This window comes from Malus domestica, chromosome 14 (assembly GCF_042453785.1).
Source record: "Malus domestica chromosome 14, GDT2T_hap1".
Lineage (NCBI taxonomy): Eukaryota > Viridiplantae > Streptophyta > Magnoliopsida > Rosales > Rosaceae > Malus > Malus domestica.
In genome coordinates, this window is record NC_091674.1 from 26,593,506 (window position 1) to 26,609,701 (window position 16,196).

At 38.7% G+C, this 16,196-nt stretch overlaps 1 protein-coding gene, 1 non-coding gene and 1 pseudogene across 2 annotated transcripts; all 3 read right to left on the reverse strand.

Annotated features, from left to right (window-relative positions):
• Positions 1 to 9,207: 9,207 nt before the first annotated feature.
• LOC114820936 (histone H4 variant TH091-like) lies at positions 9,208 to 9,490 on the reverse strand (annotated as a pseudogene).
• Positions 9,491 to 10,488: 998 nt separating this feature from the next.
• Positions 10,489 to 10,568, reverse strand: TRNAL-UAG (transfer RNA leucine (anticodon UAG)). The gene has a single exon. It is a non-coding gene; the product is annotated as a tRNA-Leu (tRNA).
• Positions 10,569 to 11,333: 765 nt separating this feature from the next.
• Positions 11,334 to 14,928, reverse strand: LOC103455226 (serine/threonine/tyrosine-protein kinase HT1-like). The gene is made up of 3 exons (XM_008394816.4): positions 13,892 to 14,928; positions 12,963 to 13,418; positions 11,334 to 11,763 (listed from the first exon to the last, which is right to left on the reverse strand). The coding sequence occupies exons 1-3, from the start codon at positions 14,249 to 14,251 to the stop codon at positions 11,524 to 11,526; spliced, it is 1,056 nt and encodes a 351-aa protein (XP_008393038.2). The 5' UTR covers positions 14,252 to 14,928; the 3' UTR covers positions 11,334 to 11,523.
• Positions 14,929 to 16,196: the final 1,268 nt, after the last annotated feature.

A 16,196-nucleotide genomic window follows, 5' to 3' on the forward strand; every position in this document is an offset into this window, starting at 1 on the left:
ACACATGAATCACAGTAGTCTGCAACACATTATATGTATTAGATAAAGAGATATCATATAGTTAATAGATTTTACAGCTGTATTTTTTGGTTTTACAGTCTTGTAACTATTCTCTATGTTAAGAGATTAAATTAAGTATAATTAGTTACTAAGCCTAATTAGACAAATGTATATAAACTGAGTTGTATTTCTTTCTCATTAAGAAAAGATATAATAAAAGATCCTCTTTTCTTATATGGTATCACCGCCTTTCTGCTTTACCGCTTCTCGATCCTTCGATCTCAGTTTTTCGGCCACCGCCACCGCCACCGCCACCGCCACCACCTCCGCTTCTTAATCTTCTTCGTTCTTTGCGCTTCAGTCATGGCATCTTCGACTTCTTCTCCTATACAACCTGATTTTGTTCCTTCTCATCCTGCAAATTCTTTCCCCAATTTTGCATCGATGAACCCTAATTTCTCTAATTCTTCTTCGATCTCGTCAATTTCTTCCATAACTGTTCAGAATATTAGCTGCATGGTCCCTACAAAGCTCAAGCGTGATAATTACCTCGTCTGGAAAGCTCTATTTGCTCCGATTTTCCGACGATACAAACTGACGGGCATCGTTGATGGCTCTGAAGTTTGCCCGCCGTCTTATGTTCTTGATGCATCTGGTCACAATATTCCGAATCCGGCGTTCGAGATTTGGTATGAAAAAGATCAGAATATCTTGATCTGGTTGAATTCTACGCTTTCTGAAGATATAATTCCATTCACCGTTGGTGTCACATCGGCTCGAGATCTATGGCTGAATCTTGAGCATCGATTTGGTGGAGTCTCTGCCGCTCATATCCATCAACTTCGTTCTCGCCTTCACTCTGTTCACAAGGGCGATCTCTCTATTTCTGATTATTTGCAGAAGATTAAAGGCCTTGCTGATTCGTTAATGGCTGCTGGAGCTCTTGTATCTGACCATGATTTGATTGCTGTTACTCTCAATGGATTGCCTGATGAGTATGAGTCTTTCATTGACTCTATCATGCTCCGTCTTTCGACCACAACATTAGATGAACTTCATGGATTGCTGCTCAACAAGGAGGTCTTTATGCTTCGCAAGAAAAAAGGTGTCAATTCTTCTGCTTCTGAGCCTTTTCAAGCTTTTGCTACGCAGTCTCAACCTCCACTTCTTCCTACACCACAGTTCTACAATTTTCCTCAAGCCTATGCGGCTCATCAGTCATTCTCCAATCCTCCACCAAAGTTCTCCAACAATAATCGTGGTCGCGGTTCTTTCCAACGCCGTGGTAATGCTAAGAATTTCAATGCTTCTCGTGGTCATTTTTCCAATTCTGGAGGTCCTCATGGCAATTACAGGAACAATTATGTCAATCGCAATACTTCTGGTGGTAATCGCAACAGTTTTGGTGGCCGCACTTCTTGTCAAATTTGCAACTCCTTTGATCACGAAGCTCTGGATTGTTATGAGAGAATGAACCCTGCTTTTGCTGGAAGAATTCCTCCTGCAAAGTTAGCTGCTATGTGTGCTCACACTGGTTCTAAACAGTCTCCTACTCCTTGGTTGATGGACTCGGGTGCCACCTCTCATATCACTAATGACATTTCTGCTATCCAATCTCTACATCCGTACTCTGGCGAAGACAAAGTGTATATTGGTGATGGACAAGGTATGGCAATCCATCACACTGGTAATTCTACAGTTTCAACACCCCTTGCTAATTTCAGATTGTCTTTTCTTATATTAGAGGTGTCAAATGGGACGAGCCAACCCATCTCATTTAGGTAAAACATTAAGTGCAGTTTTTACAAACCGTGCCATGTCAGTCCTAATTTAAATGGATTTTAGCCTTATCGTTCCTTATTTAAATGGATTGTGCTCATGTCATACCTAATTTAAAGGTGTTGTGTTATATAGTCATACTTCTTGTGTTGTGCTATTTATGATCAACTCAAATCCGACCCGTTAATTTATTATGTCCAAATATATAATCCTAACTCATACACAAGTTTTGAGTGTCATGTCCTGTCCAAATAAAAGCATATTATATAACGATAATGTGTTGTTTCTCGCAAGTGAACATTGACCTAACTTATTAATTAAGTGTGTTCTTATCATGTCAGCCTGTTATAGACCTAGCCTGAAAAGGTTTAATCCAAATACTTCAATTAATTTGCATACGTGTTCGTGTCATATTAGTGCACCATACATTATGTTGATGCATAAAACCGAAGGTCTTGGAACAACATAAATCTGACCGTGAATCTGCAAGAAATGTAAATAACACAAGATGTATCGTGGTTCACCCCAAGGTTTGGGCTACGTCCACACTGATATTGTATTTATTTGAGAGGTAAGGGAGAGAATGTGAGAGCCTCTGTAATGAGAGTGAGGCTCTAAGAGGGGTGAGAGGGCCTAGGAATTGGCCTCCCCTAATTGTGAGGGTGATGAATCCTTTTATAGAATAAGGGCTCCTCACTTATTACATATTTGCCCCTTCCTTTATTACATAATTACATTTAAGTTCCCTGGGTATTTATACGAGGTCTAAATACGGAGGCTCTAAGTATGGTATAAACACATTATTTTGTCATGTCTACGCACACAAAATTTCTTGTTAAAAGTTATGGATTGGGAAATATGTATATAGATAGAACTTTCTACAAATCTACTTTCAAAAGTATAACGTTTTCACTCAAAAGGAACAAGCTGTTATAAATATGTAAAAGTTAGAGGGATAACCTTTTAGATAGATGCGAAGCAGATGTAAAATATCACACTAAAACTATAGCTCAAGTGAATGACAAATAAAATATGGAGGAATGAATGATATTATTGATCCTTTTGTTCTGATCTGTATCTTGAAAGCCTTACGGAGTGCTCTATTTATAGAGCAACTCCAAGTACACATCTTTGACAATATGATCTTCCTTCATCTCCCAAGTCAAGATTGATTTTTATGGGCATTGAAAATCTACCCAATGTTTTTAGTTTCTACGTGGGCATTCATTACCCACTATTATTTTCAACACTCCCCCTTGGATGCCCACATATCAACATTAGTTGCCTCGTTAAAACCTTGCTTGGAAAAACCCAGTGGGAAAAAAACCATAGCGAAGGAAAAAGAGTACAACTTTACCTGAATTGTTGATATAGTGTTAAGTATGCTTATGTTGCCTCGTTAAAACCTTGATAGGAAAAACCCAGTGGGAAAAATCCTAATCGAAGGAAAAAGAGTACAACAAGCATGTATTATGGATGCTTCCCCTGAGATGTATCTCCCTCTGATTCCGCATTCTCCAAATTTAGCTGTTTGGTAAGTCAACATAATCCAATACTTTGCACTAACTTTTGAAACGTGCATTTTGGTAGAGACTTGGTGAACAAGTCTGCCAGATTTGCATTAGAACGAATTTGTCTGACTTCAATAACTTTAGCCTTCTGAAGCTCATGTGCACTGAAAAACTTTGGAGATATGTGTTTAGTCTTATCGCCCTTGATGAATCCTTCATTCATTTGGGCAACACAGGCTGCATTATCTTCATGAATGATAGTTGGATTGTCTGTCTTCGAAGTTAGACCACATGAACTCCGAATATGATGGATCATTGATCTTAACCAAGAACATTCACGACTTGCTTCATGTAAAGCAAGTATTTTTGAATGATTTGAAGATGTAGCAACTAATGTTTGCTTTGTTAAGCGCCATGAGATTGATGTATCTCCATTCTTGAACACATATCCAGTTTGTGAGTGGGCTTTATGCGGATCAGAGAGGAAACCAGCATCTGCATATCCGACAAGGACCTAGTCATTTGTGGAGTTCTTTAAGTAGAAGAGACCCATATCTGTTGTCCCACGAAGGTATCGCAATACATCTTTGACACCCTTCCAATGATGGATTGTTGGAGCAAAGCTATACCTGGCTAACAAGTTGACTGAAAAAGCTATATCTGGTCTAGTACATTGTGCTAAATACAACAAAGCACCTACTGCACTCAGATATGGTACTTCTGGACCAAGGACCATTTCATCATCTTCTTTTGGACGGAATGGATCTTTTTTAATGTCCAGAGAACGAACGACCATTGGCGTGCTAAATGGATAAGCCTTGTCCATACCAAATCGCTTCAAGATTTTTTCAATGTAAGCTGATTGGTGGACCAAAATTCCACTAGCACAATGCTCAATTTGCAGACCGAGACAAAATTTCGTTTTACCAAGGTCTTTCATTTCAAATTCGCTTTTCAGATATTCAGTAGTTTTATGTAACTCTTCAAGAGTTCCAACTAGGTTCATATCATCGACATATACTGCCACTATAGCAAATCCAGAGTTGGATTTCTTAATGAACACAGAAGGGCAAATGACATTGTTGATATACCCTTCTTTGATCAAATACTCACTGAGACGATTATACCACATTCGTCCAGATTGTTTTAGCCCATACAATGATCACCTTAATTTGATCGAGAGCATACCTCGTGGTTTATTAGATGTTTCAGGCGACTTGAGTCCTTCTGGGACTTTCATATATATGTCAGTATCTAATTCTCCATATAGATACGCAGTGATGACATTCATAAGTCGCATGTCAAGCTTTTCTGAAACTACTAAACTTATTAAGTAACGGAACGTAATTGCGTCCATTATAGGAGAGTATGTCTCCTCATAATCAATTCCAGGTCTTTGTGAAAAACCTTGTGCAACGAGTCGTGCTTTATATCTTGCAATCTCGTTTTTCTCATTGCGTTTCCTTGTGAATACCCATTTGTAACCCACAGGATTTACACCAGGCGGGGTTTGGACTACTGGTCCAAAAACACTTCGCATTTCCAAGGAATTTAATTCTGCCTGGATTGCATCTTTCCACTTAGGCCAATCTTGTCTCTGTTTGCACTCATCAACAAAGCGGGGCTCAAGATCATCATTTAATATGATTTCAGTGACTACTGCGAATGCAAACATATCGTCAATGATTATTTCATTCCAATCTCACAATTCATTAGTACATGTATAATTTATGAAGATTTCTTTGCTTTCATGTACTTCTATCTCTTCAGGGACATGTGTCTCATCAATGACATTTTCTTCTTTTGGAAGTCCAGAATCTTGAATTGTAGATTTGTCATTCATTCCCTCTTCCTGAATGATTTCATTTGGATTCAGTTGTGCCCTTGTCTTTCTTTTTCGAAGGGCTGAATCTTTTGAACCTGGTGGTCTACCACACTTCAGGTGTGCACCAGATGAATCATTCGCTGCCACTTTATTTTGTCCAACAGGGACATCAATTCTGGCAGGTGCATTTGCAGCTGGTATATGTGATTTTGTCACTTTCATAGCATAATTAAATGCATCTGGCATTTGATTGGCAATGTTTTGAAGATGAACGATCATTTTTACTTCATTTTCACATTGAATGCTTCGAGGATCAAAATGAAACAAGGTGGGAACAACCCATGTCAGCTCTTTCCGTTCTTCTGGAACGGTCTTTTCTCCCCCTAACGATGGGAAGACTGTTTCATCAAAATGACAATCAACAAAACGAGTTGTAAACATATCACATGTCAAGGGTTCCAAATATCTAATGATAGATGGTGAATCAAAACCCACATAAATTCCCAGTCTACGCTGAGGTCCCATTTTAGTGCGTTGCGGCGGTGTAATAGGCACATAAACAGCAGAACCAAAAACTCATAAATGTGAAATGTTTGGCTGATGTCCAAACACGAGTTGTATTGAGGAGTATTGGTGGTTGGTTATAGGTCTTAATCGAACCAATGATGCAGCATGTATGATGGCATGTCGTCATGCAGAAACTGGCAATTTGGTTTTCATAAGCAGAGTGCGGGCTATTAACTGGAGCGGCTTGATCAATGCTTCTGCTAAACCATTTTGAGTATGGACATGAGGAACAGGGTGTTCAACATCAATGCCCAATGTCATGCAGTAATCATCAAATGTTTGGGACGTAAATTCACCAGCGTTATCAAGTCGGATTGACTTAATTGGATAATCTGGATTTGTGCTCGTAACTTAGTTATCTGAGCAAGAAGTCTCACAAAGGCTACATTCCGAGTAGACAAGAGACAAACATGTGACCATCTGGTGGATGCATCAACTAAAACCATAAAATATCAAAATGGTCCACAAGATGGTTGAATAGGTCCACAAATATCCCATTGAATTCTTTGCAGCTATGATGGGGATTCAGCATCAACCTTTAGTTATGATGATCTAATTACCAACTTCCCTTGAGAACAAGCCTTGCAAGGGTTATCATTTGAGATAGCAATGTCTCTACTCAATATTGGATGTCCATTAGAGTTAGTAATGATCATACGCATCATGGCGGATCCTGGATGACCCAGACGGTCATGCCAAAGCATGTAAACTTTAGAATCAATGAACTTCTGGTTCATGATAATATGTGATTCAACTGTCTTTATGTATGTATAATACAATCCACTTGATAAACTACACAACTTCTCCAATATACGCTTCTGGGTATCATTGGAGGTAATGCATAGATACTCCACATTTTCTGCACTTTTCATTTCAATGTGGTATCCATTTAAACGTATGTCTTTGAAACTCAACAAGTTTCGAGTAGATCGAGTGGCATACAACGCATTCTATATGGATAATATTGTTCCATTTGGTAACATAATCTGTGCTTTTCCTGAGCCTTCAATCACATCTGATTGGCCTGATATTGTTGTTACCTTTACTTTTGTAAACATCAAGCTTGAGAAATACTTTCGATCTCGAAGTATTGTATGCGTTGTTGCGCAGTCTGCAAGACAGATATCTCCGCCATTTCTCATGTTCTGAGAATGACCATAGTTTTTATCCATGTTTTCTGAGTAAGGGAATCAGAGTTAAAAGCAAGTTATAACAAGAAAATTTACATGCCACTTTTATTGAATCTGAAATGCTAGTTTTACACAACAAGTTCAGCATAATAAAAGTACATCAAACATAAACGATTTAGTCAGACCGGTATACTTCATTCCCCCTTTCCATAATGAAGTCTGAAACATCTAGGTGGGTTGTGTCCAATTGCCCTGATAAATCAAATACTGGATCAAGTATATCCATTAGTTTAGCCTGATCGAGAAAGTTGGTTTCGACATCCTTCTCCTTGAGGGAGGCTTGATACAGCTCAACCAGATGTTTTGGGGTACAACAAGTTCGCGCCCAATGCCCATTGCAACCACACCTATGACAGGCTCATTCAGAGTTCCTGGGAGCATTATTTATGTGAGCTTTGCCTTTGTGATGATTCACATTTTTAAAGCTCGGGCCTGAATTATGCCTCGGAATCTGGTTGTGAAATTGACCTCCATGGTTCTTGCCTTTCCTATTCCATCGACCTCGTTTGTGGTCACGTCCTCGTTTATGATTATCGCCACCATCGGATGTGGCGTTCACTTCGAGGGAAGCAGCATTCACTTCTGAGAATGGTGCAGATCCAGTAGGTCGGAAATTATGGTTTTTCATCAGGAGCTCATTGTTTTGTTCAACTACCAGGAGCACAGATATCAGCTGGTTGTATTCAGCGTAGCCTCGCGCTCTATACTGCTGCTGCAGGAGCACGTTAAAGGCATGAAATGTGTTGTAAGTCTTTTCCAGCAACATTTCCTCAGTAATGGTATCCCCACAGAGCTTCATCTGAGAGGTAATTCTGAACAACACAGAATTGTACTCAGCCACTGACTTGAAATCCTGGATCCTTAAATGAGACCATTCATAGCGAGCTCTAGAAAGAATCATCGTTGTCTGGTGATTGTATCTGCTTCTCAAAGCCTGCCAGAGAGCTAACGGATCTTCAACCGTTAAGTACTCACTCTTTAGTGCCTCATCAAGATGGCGACGAATAAAAATCAGAGCCTTCGCCCGCTCTTGAGAGGATGAGTTGTTCTCTTCCCTGATGGTATCTCCAAGATTCCCTGCTTCCAGATGGATCTTGGTATCCAGTACCGAGGTAAGGTAATTCTTCCCGGTAATGTCCAGGGCAGCATATTCAAGCTTTGCCAAGTTCGCCATTTTCTTTTCTGAAAGAAAAATGAGATGTGTAAGAACTTGCAACAATATGTATTCCTAGAGGAATATAGTGTTAGAACTTCTAGTTCTTACAAATTTTTCATTATAATCTTCAGGCCAAAATGATAAGCACTCGAAACTTCTGGCTCGAGATTTTCAGTGTGAATGAGAAGGGCAATTGTACCGCACCATTCTCATTGAAATGATGTAACATAGAATGGGCGATTATTCTGCACCACTCAACTAGCAGGAAAAATTTAAATATGCATAGCAGTGTGGGCGATTATACCACACCACCTAAAAATTGCAATGAAATTAAACTGCAGGCAAATTAAATATGCAGGGTAGGGCAGGCGATTATACCGCTCCACCTAAAATTTGCAATAAAATTAAATCTGTAATTCAAGATAGGCGATGATACCGCACCATCTTGAATCGCAGTAAGATGAAATTTGTAGTTCAAAATGGGCGATTGTACCGCACCATCTTGGATTGCAGTAAAATCAACATAAATAAATACTGGGTTAGTAATCAATATCTAAACCAAATAAGAAATCAAAGATGTATGTAACCGCTAGTTGGAGAACTAGAAGCAAGCATGGAGCAAACAGTTCGTCGCGAGAGTATACCGCCACTACTACAATACAAGCTATCACCGGCAGAGCTAAATCCGACAAGAAACCCAATTTCTGTCGGAAATTTGGCACAAATCCGACATTAAACAATGTAATGTCGGATGCATAGCGTCACTAAAGGCTATCAGTGTCGCTTTGTGCACTTAATCTGACACTACACAGCGGTTTAAAGCGACACTGACTCTAATGTCGGTTTAAAGCGACGTAAACTAATAAAATAAACTATATAATATAGAAACTAGTGTCGGTTTATAGCGACGTAAGCTAATAAAATAAATTATATAATATAGAACCGTGTGTCGGTTCAGATAACAATTAAATAAATAAAATATTCAAATACAACTTCGATAGAAACAAAACAGAAAAATCCAAATATCAAAGTAAAAATCCTCCTAATGTAAAAATATCAAAGTAATCAAAAACAAAAAATCCAAATACAACTTCCTGCACTTCGTCACCTAAATCTACCCAACCACCACCACACCAACCAACCAATTTACATAAATCCTCAATCTGAAACCCTAACAAACTAACCCCCGAACTCGTACAGAGTCCTGCCATGCCTCTTGAGTGCATAGACGACGTCCATCGCCGTCACTGTCTTCCTCCTGGCATGCTCGGTGTAAGTCACCGCATCACGGATCACATTCTCCAAGAAGATTGATCCGCTTGACGCCGCCACGGCGAGCCAGACGGCGGATGGCGAGCTTTGTGATGCCCTGGATGTTGTCCCTCAGCACCTTTCTGTGCCTCTTGGCTCCTCCCTTGCCTAGCCCCTTGCCTTCCTTTTCGCATAAGCCAAAAGAACCCATACTTTATGTCGCTTAAAAGCGACACTGTTTTTTTTAAAGCGACGCCTGTATTTAAAAATTATTAAAATATATGTGCTTAAACTGACGTAGGAATTTTATGACGCTTAAAAACGACATTAAATCCGACGTCATGTTGAATTAGTGTCGCAAATGTCTTATGCGCCACTATATTATATTAAACCGACGTCACCTACTGACACTATAAGGCCCTTTTGTAGTAGTGCGCGCAGTTGAGGCAGAGGAAGAAGATGAACAGGAAAAACCTTAGAGGAAACATTTTTTTTTTCGTTCGGCTGAGAGAAATGAGAGAATGATTTCTTTTGGCTTAAACATGGTTATATATAGAGACTCGTGTTGAGAATGTGTTATAAATATGTAAAAGTTAGAGGGATAACCTTTTAGATAGATGTGAAGCAAATGTAAAATATCACACTAAAACTATAGCTCAAGTGAATGACAAATAAAAGATGGAGGAATGAATGATATTATTGATCCTTTTGTTCTGATCTGTATCTTGAAAGCCTTACGGAGTGCTCTATTTATAGAGCAACTCCAAGCACACATCTTTGACAATATGATCTTCCTTCATCTCCCAAGTCAAGATTGATTTTTATGGGCATTGAAAATCTACCCAATGTTTTCAGTTTCTACGTGGGCATTCATTACCCACTATTATTTTCAACACAAGCTAGAGTATTGAGTAATTGTTCTCCATTTTCGGAACAAGCTAGAGTATTGAGTAACAAACTGACTGGTGCTATTGGTATGCATTTGTTTTAACTTCCTTCAACTCGATCTTCTTCATGAAAATTGTGAGTTTATAGCAAAAAGATGAATATTGTTAGCTAATAGAATGTCTAACCTAACAAAAAAATGGATCCAATTTGTTAACAGAGCGTTTACACTTGAACCCAAGATTTTGTGATATTCATTATTCCCTCCTCTAATATGTTTGTATAAAAAATAGAAAGAATAAAAAATTGAATAACAAAAAATTCTGACGGCTGTGGGATTTGAACCCACGCCCTTTCGGACCAGAGCCTAAATCTGGCGCCTTAGACCACTCGGCCAAACCGTCACATGTTTCTTAAGGTCACAGAAGTTTATAAATACTATTTTACCATACTATATTTTGGTTCTTAAGTTTTATTTTTATTTTTTTGGTGTTTCACAAGCAGTTATTCTACACTTATTTTTACCTCCCACCTTTATTAATTTTTTGACATTGAACTTTTTTTAATTAATTTAATCCGACGACTGTAAATTGAGGGTGTATAAGAAATAAAAATAGATGCGTGAATGGAACTATCATATCTATTACGCTTTTCTTTAAGAGAAAACAAAGTAAATGAATTAGTTTCTACTTAGTATTACAGTCTAGTGGTATTCCTCTTCACTTTTTAGTGAGAGGTCTATCGTTTGTTTAAAAAAAAAATTAAAAAAAAAAAAAAAAAAGACATTAGCTAATTACAAGTGAAATTGTAAATTAAAGTGAGAGAAGACATTGAAGAATTGGAAGCATTTTTGCATGCATAGACTAAGCTAGACCCCAATACGGAATATCATGTGTTTTCATGTTTTCCACATGATATTGTATTATTGATCTGAAATACTACGGTGAAGTGTAATGAAGTCTCCAACTCAAGACATATAATCAGCTCATACAATAAGTTTTCATATCCAAATCTCTCATGCCAATACTATCCCGAGAGTGGGAATGCGCACTAGGAGTGATGGAGAGGAAGTTCGAAAAGTGCTTCTATTGAAAATGTAAGATTCAGCATTTCACATCAAATTTAAAGTGCTTCTATTGAAAGTGCTTATATCAAGTATGCAGATGAAGTTAAAACACCAATAAAAGTAGTGCTTTTCATTCCAATATATTCAAGACAAAAGGATCAAAAGGTTAACAAGACAGAAAGGAAAAAAGGTTCACAATCATAATTTGTATGAAGATGGGAACCTTGACAAGAAAAGCATATGGTACATTTAACTTCAATACTTTGATTCCAGAAAACGATTCCCTAAATCTTTCAAGAAGCAGAACCACGGCGACCCTTCCATTTTGGAAAGCATCGCAATAGGGCGTGATCTGGGGGCGGCTTGTAAGATGAGAAGAAATCTGGGTCCTGCTCAAGGGACTCGGCATAACCTTCCAAAATGTGCACTATCTCATCGAAATGAGGTCGCTTATCTGGATGGCTTGACCAGCATCGGCTAATGAGGCGACTGAATGGCACCGGGCATGTGGACGGCAAAGGGGGTCTTGCATTCTGCACAAAATTCAGGAGCACATAACACGTTTAATAAACTTTGCCACAAAGGAAACTTAACACACTCTTATCATTGTATTAGCCACCGCAGGATTCTTAGTCTACTGTGCTCATACAAAAAATCACATCACCCCAACAACGTTTCAAAATGCAGCTTTTGATACCTTAGATTCATCTCATCTTCAGTTCCTGCAACCAAACTTCAATGAAAAATTGTAGCTGTGAACACGCCAAATTCTGGCTTTTGTAACAACTTCCAGCACATTTTACCCATACACGGGTTTGTTTACTCAAAACATTTGACTTTCATGTTTACGGGAATCATAAGCACAACCAAGTAAACTGATTTGCATAATGATGCCATTACATACCAGGCGTTGTTCAGAATAGTGCAATGACACGAACAAGTTGAAAATCCATAGTTCAGAACTAAAAGGAGATCGACACATATATCTCCATAACAGGTCAGCTTTATGTTAAAAGGTTTCAAAACATAGCAACAAAAGCGGTTTACATGGGTGGCAAGTGAGAATTCAAGGTGGGAAAACAGACAGAGTTCCCATTTATTCCACAAAATCATAACAGGTGCAAGATGCCAACCGGAAAAACTGAAACAGATCATTAGATGCCAGCATGCTTCTTCTTGGTAGAAGGCGATTAGGAAATCGCTGAGGTTTTACATTATCTTATCAACAACGAAAAAGATGTAGGATTTAATATATTTCTCCGATTTTAGGAGATTGTCCTGCATAAATAAGGATGGCCAAATACAGCAGGTCCCCACATGATCTGGATAATACAATGACAAGCATATAAATGACTGTCTCTCACCCCACTTCTGATGCATGTGAGAAACATACAGGTGTAACAGATGCATCAAGAAGAATAGAAACTAAAACGATAACGGATAAACTGTAATTTCTGATATGACATGTTACTTTTACTGCATGGGAATTTAAGAAAGTTTATCAAATGTTGTGAAGTAGAAGAGCTGACACTTGAAGAGATTTCTAAGAATGGATATCTTGGCCTCATTTAAACGCGTAGACTAATGCTTGCCACAATAATATCCCCTCTTTCAATAATAGGTATCACCATATCAACACTCAATTATAACCAATAGGTATTGAATCTATTGATACAAATCATTAACCGAAGACCAGGGTAAGTAATATTACGGGGTACAATGACAAAAATACCTTCTGCGATACTGCAAACGCAGCCTGTTCAGGAGTCATGTTGTCAAATGGTGTCAATGCCGTTAAAAGCTCCCACAGAACTATTCCAAAACTGTAAACATCGACTTTCTTTGTATGGTGTTTCTCTTTGATCATTTCGGGTGCCATCCAGCGGTAAGTACCTGTGAATCCCTTAGCGCTGCCGCACTGTGATTCTAGGCATGAAATACCAAAATCCGCAACCTTTACAGACATATCTTCCCCTAGCAATAAATTTTCTGACTTGAGATCCCTATGAAGTATACTTTGAGAATGGAGATATTGCATCCCGCGTGCAATGTTGAGGGCTAATTTTATAACTAGGCTAAGCGGAACAGAATGTGGCTCCTGCTGATGAAGATACTTCCTTAACGATCCCCCAGCTAAATACTCGGTGATAATGCAGAACACAGGAGGTTTCTTACAAGCTGCAACAAACTGCACAACAAAAATTGGTACATGAAGGTCAAAAAACGTAAAGAACGAGCTATTGTTCCAGCATTAAATGTTACTAGAAGAACAACAAATTCTTAGAAGAACCGATTCCAATTTTCGGCGTATACGCAATACCAACAAAGATTAAGGTCGGATACAGAATTGAAAAGATGGAGAATTCTAAGGTAAGGACTGATAAATCAATGACCAATTGGTGTAACTGGAACAGATTTCTTCTAACATTTTATGCCGAATTAATGCGGTTCCTTTTTTCCGAGTGATTTCTTGGAGTAAAGTCTTAAAATGCACAAGGTTAAAAGGGATCTTGCGTTTTTATACAGACCAAAAGATCACAAAAGTTAGCAGGAAGAAAACTTGAAAAAGAAGAAAAACAAAAACTGCATTTCCAAAAGATCTGAAAAGGCAAACAACACCACCATAAACCTAACGAAGAGGAGAGAGAGAGAGAGATTTACAGTGATGATATTAGGATGGTGCAATCGAAAAAGCAAAGCAACCTCAGAAGTGAACTGCTTCTCAAGCAAAACAGCCAACCCTTCATCCTCCTCAGGCTGGCTTATCAGCTTAATCGCCACATCCCTCTCCTTATAAACCCCTCTGTAAATCCTGCTATGCCTTCCGGAAGCAAATTTACACCCAATGTACAACTGTGACATGTCCGCACTCCACTCCTCCTCTCCTTCCCCTTTAATCTCGGCCCCTGACGACACCAAGTACTTGGACCATGAGACTGCACGATTGTACTCACCCAGCGAGAGACTCCTCTCAGGCTTGCCATTGCTGGAAATCTGCTTAAACCAGTGGAAATTCTTCATGGGTCGGCACCAAAACTCATCAAAAGAATCAGAAAAATCTCAGAACCCCTTTTGGTATTTGCACTCCTCAACTAGCAGAAAGCCTCCAAACTTGCAGAGAAACTTGGATTTGGAGACGACCCAGAAAGATTAAAGTGTTGTTTTTCAAACACCTACATGTCGAAATCATCTAATCAATCTTTGTGCATTTAACGACAGGTGGGTTCAGATTAAGCAGAAGCTGGGAAAAAAGTTGATAAGTTTCAGGCCAAGAAGCATGTTTCTGGGCAAAAGGTGGAGAGTTTGGTCAGAAATCTTGAATCTCTACATATTTAGACAAAAACCCACCATTTAAAAGAGCAAAAGAAGCTCCCAAAATATGGTTTTTGAGCTTCCAAGTCCAAAAGCACACATGGGTTTTGAGAAGTTGAGGGAAAGCGCTCAGGTGGTCAAGGATGCAGTAGTTAAAAGAGAAAGTAGGGGAAAAAAGTTGAGAGCTTGTAATAGTGTGAAGCTAGAAAACAAAAACAGGAGAGAGAGAGAGAGAGAGAGAGAGAGAGAGAGAGAGAGATCGGTTGAGAGATGAATTGGGACGTTGTAGTTGGTGGTGCAGTGAAAGCATATGCAATGGGGAGGGGAGGTGGCTGGCTGTAATTCTGTCGTCATCTCTCTCCATAAAATTCACAGCTCCTCCTCACTACAAACTCCATTTCATTAACGTGCGAAGATCCACTTCTGAGGAGACAAGAATCCTTGTATCTGATTTTCCCCTTTTACCCTTTGTATCCCAAAGCCAACATGCCACCACATGCCCCTTTGCTTACAGCAATACTAGGCACCAAGAGTGTTAATTAGTCGACCTAATCATTTGTGATAAAAAAGATATGTTAGTTTTTTTTCTTTTTCAAACAACCTCGATGTTACGAAGAAAAACATTACTAATGAGTTGAAAAATAAAAAAAATTACTTTATATCCGACCTCTATTGTAGTCATCATCTACTAAAGATGCAAAGATTGAAAAGAAGAGGTTAGTAGTTTTTCTTTGACAAATAATTTGATTTGTGGGCAACACACATGCTAAGCATTTTACTCTTAAAGTTTGTCCTTCAATCAACTTCAAATTGTTTATTGACCATAAAGATTAGTACTGGAATTCAATTTGATTGAATTTAAAAGCGTTAGTTATACAGCAATAGAATTACTCACAAATTTAGAACTTTTTTCAATATTAAAGTCTAATAAAATGAGAATAAAAAACATTGTTGACTTTCTTATTCAAAGATTTAGTCAAGAATTAGTTAGATCATCTCCAACTGAATGGTTCAAAGGGCCGAAAATAGCCCGAAAACCGTCTCCAATCGAGGGTCAGGCCAAATGGCTCGTGAGCCCTATGGCCTTTTAGCCCTCGGTTGGAGATGGTTTTTTGTAACAGAGCTATGCTTGGCCTGGCCTTCGGTTGGAGACGATAAGAAATATGACTACATACTGTTCATTAAAATATTAATTTCTTGAAGGACCAGAAGGCTAAAAGGAACCCTCTAACCCTCATTCGATTGGAGATGGTCTTACTACTTTATAGTAAAAACTATGTCATTCAAAATTTAAAATAAAGTGAGCTTTATCTTTTAACAACCATGTTTAAAACAGTAAAAGCGCCAACACCAAGGCTATTTTAGTCCCTCCAAATTTCACAGGAGGGTATATGTGTCATTTCACCAAGTAGGGCGTACGTTACAAACTTGTAACTGAAACCGAAGTAGGCAGAGGACTAAATGTTATGGCTGAAAAGCAAGTGGGCCCCACGCTCACACAGATGGATCCGTGGGTGTGTCGGAGAAGCCGTATGGTCCTCTTCCGTATACGGTCTCTCTCTCCTCCCCCTCTCTCTCCTCTCTGATTCCCTTTTATTTTTTAATTTTATTTGTTAATTTTCCTTCAAGCCATTATTCTTATTTTCCCTCAAAC